Consider the following 15,200-nt stretch of genomic DNA (forward strand, 5'->3'; position numbering starts at 1 on the left):
GGCGTGGCTATGGGAACCTGTATGGGTCCAAGCTATGCCTGCCTCTTTATAGGATACATGGAACAGTCCCCCTTCTGCTGCTACACAAGTACCATCCCCCACCTCTTCCGCTATTACAGTGATGACTGTTTCAGCTCTGCCTCATGGTCCCAAGAGGAGCTTGAACAGTTCATCAACTTTACCTTTCACCCCAACCTCAAATTCACCTGGAACATCTCCAATACCTCCCTTCCCTTCCTGGACCTCTTCGTCTCCACCTCTGGTAACTGCCTCAGCACCAACATCTATTTCAAGCCATCGACTCCCATAGCTACCTGAACTACACCTCCTCTCACCTACCCCTCCTGCAAGAATATGATCCCATTCTCCCAATTCTTCCACCTCTGCCGCATATCCTCCCAAGATGGAATGTTCTACTCCCAGACATCCCAGGTGTCTTCCTATTTCAAGCACTGCAGCATAGCCCTCCAGTGATCAAAAATGCCCTTAACTGCATCGCTTGCATTTCCCACATTTCAGCTGTCAAAACCCTTCCCCCAACAAAGGTAAAGACAGAGTCCTTTTCTGATGAAGGGTCTAGGCCCAAAACGTCAGCTTTTGTGCTCCTGAGATGCTGCCTGGCCTGCTGTGTTCATCCAGCCCCACACTTTGTTATCTTAAAGACAGAGTCCCTCTGGTTTGTAAGTTCTGATGAAGGGTCCTGACCAGAAATGTTGACTTTCCCGCTCCTCTGATACTGCCTGACTTGCTGTGTTCCTCCATCTCCGCACTGTGTAGATGATGTGTTGCAAACTCAGTTTGGTTAGTGGGTCTCATCCTGCCAAACCCTGGGTTGTCAGGCAGCTGAATAACTGTGGATAGGAGCCTTATGGACAGTGACCAGTTGTTTCCAAGAAAAACAGAAGTTGCTGGAAAAGCTCAGCAGGTCTGGCAGCAGCTGTGAAGAAAAAAAAATCAGAGTTCTGAGGAAGGATCTTCGGGCCCAAAGCATAAACTCTGATTTTTGTCTTCACAGATGCTGCCAGACCTGCTGAGTTTTATCAGCAACTTTTGTTTTTGTTCCTGATTTACAGCATCCACAGTTCATTTGTTTTTTTTATTTGACCAATTCTTACCCACAGCCTTACATTTAATTTAAAAATTTGGCAACATTAATTTTGTTTTAGAACAGAGACAACACTTTGAGCTTTACATTATCAAGAATAACCACTCAATAATGTGACAAAAACAAAGTTTTTTTCCGCCTGATTTACAGCATCCACAGTTCTTTTGGTTTTTACTCAATAACGTGAAGTCATTTGAGAAATAGTAACTCTATAAATACTGTTTTGCTGCTATATTCGTCTATAAAATCATAAGAGCATAAGATATAGAAGCAACATTAGGCCATTCGGCCCATTGAGTCTGTTCCACAATTTGATAATGGCCCATATGTTTGTCGCTTCCATTTTCCTGCCTTTTCCTTGTAACTCTTGCCCCCGTTACCAAACAAGAACCTCTCTCTATATTAAATGCATCCAGTAGCCTAAAGCCTTTTGTGGCAATGAGCTCACAGATTAACCACCCTCTGGCTGAAGAAATTCCTCCTCATCTCCGTTCTGAAAAGGCCATCCCTTCACTCCAGGCTGTGTTTTTGGGTCCTAGTCTCTCCCACTAATGGAAACATCTTCTCCAATGTTCACACTATCCAGGCCTCAGACTATCCTGTAAAGTTCGATCAGATGATGAGCTCATTGAACAGTCTGCTGAGCTCGCCATCTGAATTTACCTAGCGTAAGTAGCGGATTTTGGGAATGCAGGACCGAGGATGAGGCCATTAGATTGGATCGGGGCTAGCCTAGGCGTGGTCTCAGACTCACTTTCCTGTTTGCGGCTGGTTTCGGTGCTCAACGCTCAAGCCAAAAGAAACACTTAACAATCCCCGACGGTTTTCAACATTCTAGTGAAGCTGTGAAAAAAGGGTGAACATAAAAAGCCAAATTCTAGTCTTTATTGAAGCTGCAGTGAAATAAAGTCCAAAATACGTTTATTTTAATGCCGCTATATATATATAATCTATTTCCAACCTGTCGTTCCGAAGTAATTGCAAATATAAACAGAAATTGCTGGAGAAACTCAGCGGGCCTTGGCAGTGTTAGTGAAGCACTAATGTTTGGAGTCCAGCAACCTTTCTTCTGAAAGTTCACTCTACTTTCTGTCCGGAGGTTCTGTGGAAAGGACACCGGTCCCGAAAAATTAACTGTTTTCTCTGCACAGATGCTACCAGGTCTGCTGAGCTTTTCCAGCAATTTCTGTTTTTTGTTTCTGATTTACAGCATCCGCAGTTCTTTCGGTTTTTATTTAGTGTCTCCTGTCGATCCCTAATTACCATACTGATGTATTAGTCGGCGAGGATTGTGTTCATTGGAGTTCGGGAGAATGATGAGCGAATTTCATAGACACGTATAACATTCTGACAGTTCTAGCCAGGCTCGATGCAGGAGGACATTCCCGATGGTAGGGGAATCCAGAACCAGGGATTATAAGAACAAGGTGTGAACCTATTAAGACTGATGAGGAGAAATTTCTTCTCCCAGAGAGTGGTGAGAGTGGAAATTACTACCACAGAAAGTGGGACATTGTTCTCAAGAAGGGGGTAGATATGTCTCTGATGAAGGGTCTAGGCCCGAAACGTCAGCTTTTGTGCTCCTGAGATGCTGCTTGGCCTGCTGTGTTCATCCAGCCTCACATTTTATTATCTTGGAATCTCCAGCATCTGCAGTTCCCATTATCTCTCTCTCTTAGATATGTCTGTTCTGGCTAAAGGAATTTAAGGGATATGGGAAGAGGGTGGGATTTGGAGTACTAAGCTGGATAATCAGGCATGATGGTATTGAATGGCGAATAGGTCGAACGACCAACTGCTGCCTCTATAGTCTATGTTTCTATGTTACTCTTAATGTGAGCGGCTTGGTGGGCTCACTGCCGAGGACACTTAAGAGCCAACCACGTTGCTGTGTGCTTGGAGTCACATGTAGGGTAAGGATGGCAGATTTCCTTCCCTGAATAAATGAGGTGCAGAAATTCACAATGATAATCGGGCTTGCACTACACAGCATGGGGTCTCGACTTTCGGGTGAAAGGATGTGCGGATTGTGTTCAAACGGGACCGTGCTCCACCTCCTGTCAATCTATACCAATGGACCAATCGCAGCGGAGTTAGTGAGGTGGGGGGGCGGGGCGGTGTGCCACTAAGGGTCCAATCACGATCACCCAACCCCGTCTGTCAATAAACGATGTAAATAAAGTTGCAGAAAATGCAATCCCTCGCCTGGCAGAGCGAAGATTTCAGTGATTTCTAGCATTAAACCGCACCCCCCCCCCCCACGAACCCACCAACACCTCCATCTCCCCCTAAAGCACACCATACTCGGCCATTCCTGCCTTCCCTCTCTCGCATTGAGTGCCTGACACCAGGAGGTAGACTGAGGCGGTCGAGATATTTCTTTCAGAATCAGGAAAACAAAACTAGGCGGATGTGCGGAACTTCGCTGCTCGTGGTGAGCTGGGCAAAAGAAGCAGGACAACGAGGGCGCTGTAATCCTGGAAAGAGTTCTCACTAAAGTGGGGAGAAACGGGGCTTGAATTCGTCTGCATTCACACAACAACCACACACACACCCTGCAATAATAAATAAAAATGACAGTTCAAGGCGGCTCTTTGACTCCTTTTACCATCCACGACATTCTCACCCGGGGATCTGACGCTCGCCTGACTCAGAGCACGCTGAAAATCGAAGGCCACCCGCCCTGCGCCCCGAGTAAAGGCGAGGGGGAGAGACCGGCTCCCCTGATCGTTCTCAGAATCGACCAGGACCGGGGGAAAGAGACTTTAACCAGCGGCCCGGTGCAGGACCAGCACCGGCTGCAAACTACCGAAGGAGAGCCGGTGCCCAGGAGTAACGAACGGGGACATCTTGACACGGAGTCGCTGAATGAGGAGTCGGGAGAAGCGAACAGCTGGGAGAACGGAGCCGAGAAATTCGATAGAGGTAAACAGTGTCTCCTTAAGAGGGACAGTTCTAACACCCAGAAACGCCGCGTTTAGAATCAAATTCGGAAAAATGCGCGACAGAAATCACAGTATCAGAAATGACACTCGGCTGATCGAAATCAATTACTAAACTGTTCTTACAGTGAAATAGGCACAATTTCTTCGAGTCTGTCTCGGATGTGTTGGGTGTATTCTCTTTGCCGTTTCTTAATTGCACTTTTTTTCGCTTCTTTTTTAAAAAAAAGCTCGTTGTCGGTATTTTAAATTCCTCCTGGCGAGCGTTAATTCATGAAACGGACGACACAACACAAAACCCCTGGTTCCCTCGCTCGCGGGTAATTGTCAAGTCAATCTACACTTTTAAAAACTTGATTATTTTAAAATTGCAGCAATGACCATGAAATTCAATCTTGTGACCACTATCCTTAGAGACCCGCGCTTGACGAAGTAGATGCGACTATTGGAAAGATAATTTAGATGTGTTTTTGCACAAAGTGCCAGCAATCACCGAAAAATGACTGAGGTTTTAAAATACTGCTAATTTCCTCCCGAGATTTTACATCAAAATCAATGGTTTGCTCCTGCTTCTGAACCTTAAATCCCAACACTTCTCCTTTCTACACTTAAAACATGAAGCCAGGGACTGTCAGACGTAATTCAGTGAACTTTAAGTCATTTTAGTATTCCGTAAATAGGAGTCTAAATGTGTAAAAAAGGCATATTTTCCCAAAGTGATACTTGTCAATATTGCAGCACCGCGCATTTCTGCACCTTCCGAAAGCAGAAGTAGACAGAACTTGTACTAAAAAGTAAAACTAAAAATCAAACCCCAGACTTTTGTAGAGTTATAGGCGGGCTGGATCCCTATTTTTGCGGGATGAATGCGATATGAGTTAATCGCCGATTGTGAAAGAGGGTTCGGGGCGGTAAGGCTGAACTGAAATCCGGTAGTGGCGGCGCTGAGAGGCTGAGTACAGAACCGCTTTACCGTCCCGGAGAATTAGCCGGAGATTAAACTGTCTTTAAATCGTTCAACACTGTAGAATACAGCGAGCGGCCTCCACTTCAGGATTCCGCTCCCTCGGGGAGATACCTAACCCAGGGTGGAATTGCCTATCTCGATTCGAACTGTAGCTTGCAAAAGATAAACTCTCAGAATTCTGCTCATTGATTTACCATTCCTGAATGAATTTATATGAGGTGGAGTGGGACAGGTGTTGTTCTCGAAAAGTGTATTTATCCGTTTAAATGTGCGTTTTGTAGTTTTATAATTTGGGTTTTCTGTAGGACGGAGATGCAATTGGTCAAAATGTCGCCAGAAGAGAAATGCGAATCAAGTGGGCGCAGCCGGTCAAGACTGTATCAAAAACAGATATTGCTGGAAAAGCTCAGCAGGCCCGGCAGCGTCTGTGGAGAGAAATCAAGAGTCCGCGTTTCGAGTCCAGTGACCCTCCAGTGATTCCTCAGTACTTAAGGACGGGTCACAGAGAGCGACTTCTCTCCACAGGCGTTGCCAGACCTGCTGAGCTTTCCCAGCTATTCCTGTTTTTGTTTATGATTTCCAACATTCGCAGTTCTTTTGTTTGTTTTAAAAGTCCAGCCTAACTAGATCGGGTTCCTATGCCTCCCCCGATCAATGTTTTCACCACGCTCTTGTGCAATTTTGATTCCAGATGCAGACCGCCAAGCGGCTACTGATGATGAGGAGAAACACGACAAAGCGGACCAGCCGAGCAGGTCCGGTAAAAAACGCTCCCGCGCCGCCTTCTCCCACGCTCAGGTCTTTGAATTGGAGAGAAGATTTAACCATCAGCGGTATCTTTCAGGCCCGGAGAGGGCAGATCTGGCGGCCGCCCTCAAGCTCACAGAAACCCAGGTCAAAATCTGGTTCCAGAACAGAAGGTACAAGACCAAGAAGCGACAGATGGCGGCGGAGTTGGTCGTTAATTCGGCGCCCACGGCGGCTAAAAAAGTAGCCGTGAGGGTTTTGGTGAGGGATAATCAAAGGCAATACGTCCCGGACGAGTTAGCGAGTCCACATTTACTCTCGTTATACCAGGCTTATCAATACTATCCCTACATGTACTGCCTACCAACCTGGCCTCCGAACCTCATCCCACTGTGTGGAGGAACTCACTGAATAGTCAAGCAGCGGGTGCTCGGGATGGCCGGAGAACTGAAAACAACACAAAAAAATCTCTATCTCTGATCACAAGATTAATCCTTGCAGTTGGTCTGCAAACAGGTACCTACCAAGAGACACCGCTCTGACATAAGCCCAAAGGATACTCGATGTTTTCTTCAGTACTTGGGACAAAAAAAATAATGCCAAGGGTGCTTTTGTGCGAATAATTCGTACTTTTTTTGGAGGGGTGGGGCGGGGCGGTGTACGTTCTGACACCCGAGTGATATTTTACACTGGGATAACAACATAGCTCTTCTACGCCCGTTTATAATCGTTTCTTAGTGCGGTTGTTGGTTGATTGTAATCCATTGGTTCAGTAATCCACTTCCTGCTGGTTGTACAACAGCCCAGTGGCTCGTTTTCAAAAGTCAAAAATAAAACAATAAGAAGACCCTAACTTTCCTGGAGAGTTTTGAAGCGCTATTTCTGACGAACATTTGACTTTTGTTCTTTTTCTACATTAGAAAATAAATGGGAGGCGTGTGGCTTTTTTTTTTAAAAGAATGGTTTCGTTTTCAAAAACCAACCGTCCGGAAGGTGTATTTTTGTTTGCACTTCTTTCTGTAAGTAACAACTACGAACAGAATGTTAGAGTATATATAAGTATTTAACATTAGCATCCAAACTTCAATTGTTTGTGAGACTGAGTCTTTGAAAGGGCGTTCTGTCGCTGAATTAGCAACAACGTATGTCCGTTGCTATATTATGTTGTAATGCTTGATTTATTAATCGCTCACAGCTTTCTAGCTCTTTTTATAGACTTGTCAATTTTTAAAATAAAACAATTCTGAATATACCTGCTGTAGGTTTTTATATTTCCACAATTAAAATATATTCTGCGCCAGTTCTGGCAAAGATTTGATTTTTAAAAATCAATGTCAATGTAGAAAAAATTAACATAGCTTTGACATAACTTGATGTGACCCGAAGGTAAAAAGGTAGAAATCTGCGTTATTGTTTTCGCTAAAGTGGCTACGATTTTTCTATCAATCGTTCACGGAGAGTGACTGGCCTCATTGGCTGTACCACGATCTTACAAAGAACGATATGTTGATATCCAGCCACGAGCCGTTGTATTGGTCCCATCATAACCACGGGACGCCCTCACCTCGCTGTCTACAAGTGAGTCGGGCCAATTGCGCGCCAGTGAAGCAAATAACTAAGGTTAATCTTCTTGGAACTTTTAAAGACGGTTGAACAAGTTCTGGGAATCAGTAGTTCTTTATTTTAAAGAGAAACATAATTCTGTGCCTGGGGAAATCGAACAAGCGGTTATCCATGCCTTCCTAGGTAACAGAATTAATCACTAATAGGACATTAAATCACCGCATAATTTATAAAATTTACAGCAAGTCAAACGCTCTCTCGCTTATATATATATATCGGGTTTTAACGTCCTGTGAAGTTTTTTTTAACAATTTAATTTCAAGGAGCTGGAATTATTCTTTACTAAAAGAACTGTCAATTTTAAGAAAAACTCGCTGAAGTGAGAGAAACAAAATATTTCTGTTTTACTAAAAAAATTTATCCCGCTTGATTCAACTGCAACGTGTATGTGGAAATTAAAAATAAAACCCCGCGCTATTTAATTCCTGAATCATCCTGTCTCTTTCCCTATACTCTCCCACTGTGTGAGAAGGTCCAAGTTTATAAGGGTCACGGCTCTTCCATCTCAGTAACTTTACACAGCTTTACAGTCAGATCTTGCAAGGAGAGACGCGTTTTATGTTAAATAATTGGGGAAGCGCAGAGTTGACTAGTTCTTCGGAAATTACAGTAACGCCCCGGAGTGGCATATAATTGAGGTAGGTCATTGATCTGTAGGGGAGTCAAGGGAACAACCCGTAGTAGAGTGAACGCCAGGAATAAAAACCAAAAATCAGGAACAAAAACAGATGTTGCTGGAAAAGCTCAGCAGGTCTGGCAGCATCTGTGAAGAAAGAAAATCAGAGTCAACGTTTTGGGTCCGGTGACCCTTCCTCAGAAATGTTTTGTTTCTGATTTAGTTTTTTTTTTCGATTTTTACTTCTTTCTTATGGTATTGTCTCACCCCTGGGAGACTGGAAGGTGCAGGTCGGGTTTGTCAGCCAGACCACAATTATAACGGTTATCCGTCAGATGTGTTGTGCTCGGAAAGCAATAACGATTTCTAGAAGTAATTCCCGACCATTACTAGGGCAGTGGAGTGGTTCAGTGGTTAACACTGCCAACTTGTAGACCTCCGAACCTGAGTTTGAATCCACCCTCAGGCGACGCTCTGTGGGGAGTCTGCACGTTCTCCTCGCGTCTGTTCCGGGTGTCCCGGATTCCTCCCACAGCACAAAAGACGTGGATTGGCTTTTCGGAGGGTCGAGACTGACCCGACGGGGCGAAGAGACTGCTTTCACACTGTAGGGATTCAACTGCCCAACCCCACAAATAAAACAATGCGTTGGCGGGGAGACCAAGATGCAGATGCTGGAAGCCCGACTGCGTGAGGCTGGAAAAGCACAGCAGGTCGGACAGCATCGGGGAGGGCGGGGAAGTCAACATTTCGGGTCGAAACCAGGTAGCTTGAACGCTTTTAAGAGGGGAGAAACGAGGCATTAATTGCCGAGTACAGCAGAGCTAACAGAAAAGCTTAAGATAGTTTTTAACTCTCCTATATTTCTTCGATTTAAACAATATTACGAGAAATAAACACTCTCTTCAGTGAGAGATGTGTGTTTACCCAGCTCACTTCTTGAAGCACATGGGGTTTCAATGGGACATGAGAAACATCCAGTGACAATATTCTGAGTGGTTTCTACGTCTCTTTGAGACGGAATTATAACATAACGCAGCGGGTCATGTTCTCTCCCTTATCCTCAGACGCAAATGTTCGCTATAGAACTACACAGCAAGAGGCCATTCGGTATGTCAAGGCTGTGCCTGCCCTTTCGATCTTAAATCTCCCCTGTATCCCTGTATCTTCTTCTTTATCCCCATGAAATATTTGTCTAATTCCCGTTTAAAAGCTGTATTAAAAGCTTTACTCCTGTGCTACGGTGTCGTGGATATTAAGCGTCTCGAGGCAGAAAAGTAATTTGGCGGGATTTTTGGTTGGAGTTAGGAGGTAGAGTGGTTTTCAAACCTTGTAACATCAGTCTAGTCCAATACGTGACGAGAAAGGTATTCGTGAGAACCAGAGCTTTAAAATCCCAAAGAAACTAAAGCTCTGAGCCTTCATTTGTTTTGGTCAAATAACGGAAGACGTAAACAGCAAACTTTAAGGCGCCCAACAGGGCTTTTCAATATTGCGCCCTTCATTCATAGTGAGCGAAAATCAGATTTCAGGAGGGTCAGCGTTTCTGTCCAAAACGCGGCTACTTTCCTCCCGTTTCCGCACTCAATATCGGAGATTCTCGTCACTAACTTCAAGGAGTTTTAAGTTCTAATTGTGTCGAAGTGCCTCTGTATCTCGATGTTCCAGGAATAATTCCGCGTTACAACATCTCAGAGGTTCCTCAGTTTCCGACTGGACCCTTGGCCTCCAGGTTGAAATTACTTCCACATAACCGAGGACAAGTTTTACTAGTTACCGACTCTTTTTAGGCGTTATAAGCAGGTGCTCAATAAATGCATGCCCTTCTCTTCTGTCACATCACCCTCCTTCCCTCTCTCTGTCCACTTACATTATTTTCCTATTCCACTCTCTACCCCTACTCCCTCTCTCTTCCCTCTCCCCCTCTGTACTCTGGCCCCTTCCCTGTTTGCTATCCCCTCTCCTCTCCTTCACTAACCCTTTCGCCTTCTCCCAACTCCATTCTCCTCTCCCTATCATCTTTCTACCTTTTACTGACACTCTTCCTATTTCTCTCCTTCACCGCCCCATCTCTATTTCTATTTCTTACCCTCTTCCCTCTCTCTTTCTTTCCTTCATTGACCATATCTGCTCTTCTCTACTTCAGAGTTCTTCTCTCTTTATCCCCTTCACCGACTCTTTCGCTCTCTTCCTCTCCTTTCCCTCCTTCACTGAACCTGTCACCTTATTTTCAACCGCCCCTCCCCTCTACTTCTCTCTCTTTCTCTGTTGTTCACTAATCCTCTCGCTCTATTCGCACCCAGGCCATCATTGCATCGAATAGTGCAACAACCTCCTAATAGCTCGCTTCAGATCGTGATACAAACTGAAGTCGAAAAGTCGTAGTAAAACGGCCCTTTGTCGTCGCCTTGTACTGTTTTCTATTGGCTGCTTAGAAATTTATATATTTTAAAAATCCTTATGGCAAAATTAACAATACGGCCTGCAATAGAACTGAGCAAGATTCAGTGTTAATGAAGAAAATTATTTTGGCGCAGACCCTCAGACTCAACAGATTGTGTCGATCTTGATGAGGCGAGAGAATGACTTTCCAGTTAATTAAAATTACACGTTAAAGTTCCAACAGCTGAGATGATACTCAGTGACTAGGAGCGAGTCTGTGGTTCTATTTAATAATGATTTTGTACCAATCGTCACATTTGCAAAACCAGAAGACAATTCCTCGAAGGATGCGAAATTTTGCTGCAAATTTTGGATCTTGCTTTACATTTGTACATATTGTTTCTGTCTCCATAGATACTGCCTGGCCTGCTGACATTTGCTATTCATGCCTCAGCATCTTTGGGTCCCTCTGTGCCATTAATTCATCATGTACTGAAATAATTCCCCAAACGTTCACATGTAGTTTTGATAGGCCTCTCGGCTCAGGGATTCTGGTCTTTCGGAGAGTCGCTTGTGATAGGCTACTGAACAGTCGGGCTCCCTGGCTTTTCCATGCACAATTTAGGCTCCTATTCGGTCAGGGATTTGGGGCTATCCCACAGCTCCCCTCACTTTATTACTTCGAAAATTCGATGCAGTGTGTGAGTTTGGGACGAAACTTAATATGTACGAAGAATCAAGCCTTTCTTTCCTATGTTGCTTATGTTTGAAGCTTTTAAAAGTTCATTAACAAGATGTAGGCATTCATTGGCCATCCTGATGAATTAAGAGTCAACCTCATTGCTCTGGGCTGGATCACGTAGGCCAGATATTCGCTTCCCTCGGGGACCTAAACGAGCCTGACAGTATTTTTTTCCAGCTACTGCTTCATGATCATTAAACTCTTATTCCGGATTTTATTGAATTCAAATTTTAGCCATTTGCCATGGTGGGATTCGAACCCTTTGGTTCCCCTCAACATTACCTCGGTGTCGAGATTATTAGAGTAATGCCACTAAGCCATGGCAGGCTTTTTTAAAAAATTGCCCTAATCAGTCTGTTCAGAGATATTAATTCACTGGAAGAGGTGGGGCGTGAACCGGGGCCTCCAGGTCAAGGGTTAGGGACACTACCAGTACATCACAAGGCCCACTCCCCTCTTACATCAAAGCTCCTTGAGACCAAAGCGGTAAGACTCCTTCGAGGATCCAGGAAGTTTACTCTGTGTTATCACACGCAACCAAACCACCTCTCCATCACCACATCACCGTGACCTTTTTTTGTTATTTTTAACTATTACCCACCATCACAGTTTACCCTGTGCTACAATGTTGGATTTTTTTTTTCAGCCGCTTTCAGGCTGGACTCTCTTTGTGAGCCAGCGGTCGACGAGCCTCCCATTTTCCTGACTTAGGGAGTGCGCTTTGTGTTGAGAGATAATGGGAACTGTAGATGCTGGAGAATCCAAGATAACGAAGTGTGGAGCTGGATGAACACAGCAGGCCAAGCAGCATCTCAGGAGCACAAAAGCTTACGTTTCGGGCCTAGACCCTTCATCAGACATCTGATGGAGGGTCTAGGCCCGAGATGTCAACTTTTATGCTCCTGAGATGCTGCTTGGCCTGCTGTGTTCATCCAGCTCCACACTTTGTTATCTGCGCTTTGTGTAGGTGCCTTTTGGTGTTGGAGCTTGAAGTGTACAACTTCTGTGCACAAAGTGGCGCCAGCGGCTGGTTCTGTTGCTGGCAGCAGGCAAAGTGTGCCCCGGTTCTCACTCAGGATCAGCGGCTGGCTCCTCATTATGACGGCAAACTGCAGGTCCCAAACTGAACCCGGACAGTACACACGACAGGCTCCCGTCTCCGGAAGGATATGATAAAGAGAAACTCCAAATGAACTTTACATTATCCCATAGCTGATGACTGCAGGGTGTTCGTTAACGCGTTACCTTACCCAGATCCTATCCCGCATTCCGAAATAGACAGATCTTTGCGGATATCCCTCAATTACATGGGGAGATAGTGGTACAGCGGTAATGTCCCTAACTCTGGGTCAGAAGTTCGAGTTCGACCTACCACAGCGATATAGTATAACCTCGCTGAACATGTCGTTTCGGGAAAGTATCCCCTTCAACTACAATCGCTGGAATTAAAACAAAACTGAAGCATTATTATTCTCTGGGATATTATGGAAACAAAGCACCACGAGCCTATTAAGCATTAAGCAGGCCCTTCAGCCCAACAAGTCCACACCGTCCCTTGGAACATCCCATCTAGACCCATCACCTTATAACCCACACACCCCTAAACACTACCGGCAATTTAGCATGGCCCATCCACCTAGTCAGCACATCTTTGGGCTGTGGGAGGAAACCCACGCAGGCACGGGGAGGATGTGCAAACTCCACACAGTTATCCGAGCCCGGAATTGAACCCGGGTTCCTGGCGCTGTGAGGCTGCAGTGCTAACCACTGAGCCACCGTCCTGCCCAGAAGCGCTCTTTCTTGCAGTTGGATGCTCCTTTTTCCCATCATCAAATCACGCGTGTTTTTTTTTATTTTAATTTATCATCCACCACCAATAAATCAGCTGTGTCTTCTAAGTGATTAATTTACATGCGAAGCTCGTTAGGGGTAATATGGGCCACCAAAGGTGAGGGATTCATCCGCCCCAATTCCCTATTTTATTCTCTACCGCCAATTTTTAAGGATCAACCTTTGCTGTGGGTCTGAAATCACATGTGGGCAGATTCCCTTCCCTGGAGGGCGCACCTGAACCAATGGCATATGGCCATCATCAAACTAGCTTCTCAATTTAAAACCATCACAGTGAGATTTGAACCAACGTCACCAGAACATCAGCCTGGGCTCTTGGTTACTAGAACAGTGCCATTACCAGTCTGCTACCGCATGGGCACATGGAGATTAAAGGAGCACATGGAGAGCCCAACATCACCGCACGCTTTATAGCTATTTTCTAATCGACCTGTTCAGTCCTGGAACAAATAGGATTTAAACCCAGGTCTCTTGGCTGAAAGGTAAAGACACAACGGCATCATGCCATGGAGACAGTAAGAACTGCAGATGCTGGAGTCGAAGACAACAGTGTGGAGCTGGAAGAACACAGCAGGCCAAGCAGCATTAGAAGAGCAGGAAAGTTGACGTTTCAGTTCAGGACCCTTCTTTAGAATTTATTGAAGCAGAGTCCTGACCCGGAATGTCAGCTTTCCTGCTCCTCTGATGCTGCCTGGCCTGCTGTGTTCCTCCAGCTCCACATTGCCCATCATCCCATATTCTTGATATATTGGGCGAGGGATCTCGTAAGCATTGCATCTTGTACTCCAACAGCCCTGACATGGCTTTATGTAAAACGGTTGTGAATGAAGTGCCTCCAGTTTGTAAATAGAATTAAAACAAAAACAGGTTTCCTAATATTTGCAATTTATATCTGCCCTAGGCGTCTCCTTGCGGCTAAACTCTTGTACCATGAGTACTATGTTTGCTCGAATTACAGTCAACAATATTCCGCGCCACGTTTTGCGCGACTCGCACTTCAGAATCATTTGCTGGATTGCATACTGTCTGAGACAACCACATGAAACAATTTTAGATTGCAATCGCTATAAGGAAAAGAAAGCTCCCAGACGTGGAGCAACAGCTCAAACTAATAGTTCAACGTGATTTCTAGTAAGAGATGTCGCTAATTCGTTTTCCTTGTTGTTGTTGGGTGGTGTGCTAACAAAAGTAATATATCAATCTAGACACATTAATTTATTAATAGTCGACTGAAATTAATTTAACGCCTTGGCCAGTCCAGTTAAAAGGGGGAGGGTATTTGAGCATATTTTGTTAGACAGTGCCTCCATTTACTTCAGCCATGAAAAATGGGTACAATTTAGAGTTTATTGCACACGTCTAATTGTCGGAGAGAGATGATGGTAGACCCACTCCCTGAATCATTTTATAGCACGTTGAGAGGATTTCAGGGAGCATTTAAGAATCAGTCAGGTAGAGGTAAACGGATTGAACGCTAATTCTGTTTCTCTCGCCACAGATGCTGAGACCCCCCCCCCAGAAACTTCTGTTTTTGTTTCTGATTTCCAGCATCCACAGTTCTTTGGGGTTTTTTGAGTTGGCACTGGGGTCACCTCTAGTTCCAGACATTCTCTACAGAATTTCAGACAGCAAACTGGATTTTCTTTAAACCAAAACCCCCTAGCCATGTTATGGCCGATGCTTCATTGACAATAACCATCACGTAGGTCAGTCGAGCAATGGCTTAATTGCAATGAACGCATCCTTATTATGCTCAGTCACCACTTCACAATACCGAGTTGTAGATGGGCAAATCATTATCTTATTGACTGACCATAAAACTTTGGAGAAATATCCCCATAGATTGTTCCTGTTAATGTAATTTCCTGCTGCCCCTGTGTGTGTGAACACGCAGCGTCCAAAACTTGCTTTCTGCTGTTGAATGTCCGCCCACTCTTTCGAAATTAAATGAGCTGTTGAATAAACAAGGGCAGCTGGTTTTGTTCTTGGCGATTGAGAAAAACAGGGCTGGGTTCCCATTGTGAAACAGGACACACAATCGAAAAAAAACTTCGCGCAAAATCTATAAATAATTTTTAAAAAATCACGTCAGCAGCAATTCGTGGTGGTTTAAGGGACAACAAAGTATGCGCACTGTAGGATGTGCAAAGGAGAACTTGGTGGTTTGGAGAAAGGAGATGGGGTTAGAATCGGGGAAGGTGTGAAGTTAACAATTTTGCGTTTCT

The 15,200-nt window shown here is 44.8% G+C and overlaps 1 protein-coding gene across 1 annotated transcript; it reads left to right on the plus strand.

The window, feature by feature from the left end:
- The first annotated feature begins 3,343 nt into the window (after window positions 1–3,343).
- Window positions 3,344–6,884, plus strand: nkx3.3 (NK3 homeobox 3). The gene is made up of 2 exons (XM_048551380.2): window positions 3,344–4,030; window positions 5,706–6,884. Exons 1-2 carry the CDS (start codon window positions 3,679–3,681, stop codon window positions 6,170–6,172), a joined length of 819 nt encoding a protein of 272 aa, XP_048407337.1. The 5' UTR covers window positions 3,344–3,678; the 3' UTR covers window positions 6,173–6,884.
- Window positions 6,885–15,200: the final 8,316 nt, after the last annotated feature.

This window comes from Stegostoma tigrinum, chromosome 20 (assembly GCF_030684315.1).
Source record: "Stegostoma tigrinum isolate sSteTig4 chromosome 20, sSteTig4.hap1, whole genome shotgun sequence".
Lineage (NCBI taxonomy): Eukaryota > Metazoa > Chordata > Chondrichthyes > Orectolobiformes > Stegostomatidae > Stegostoma > Stegostoma tigrinum.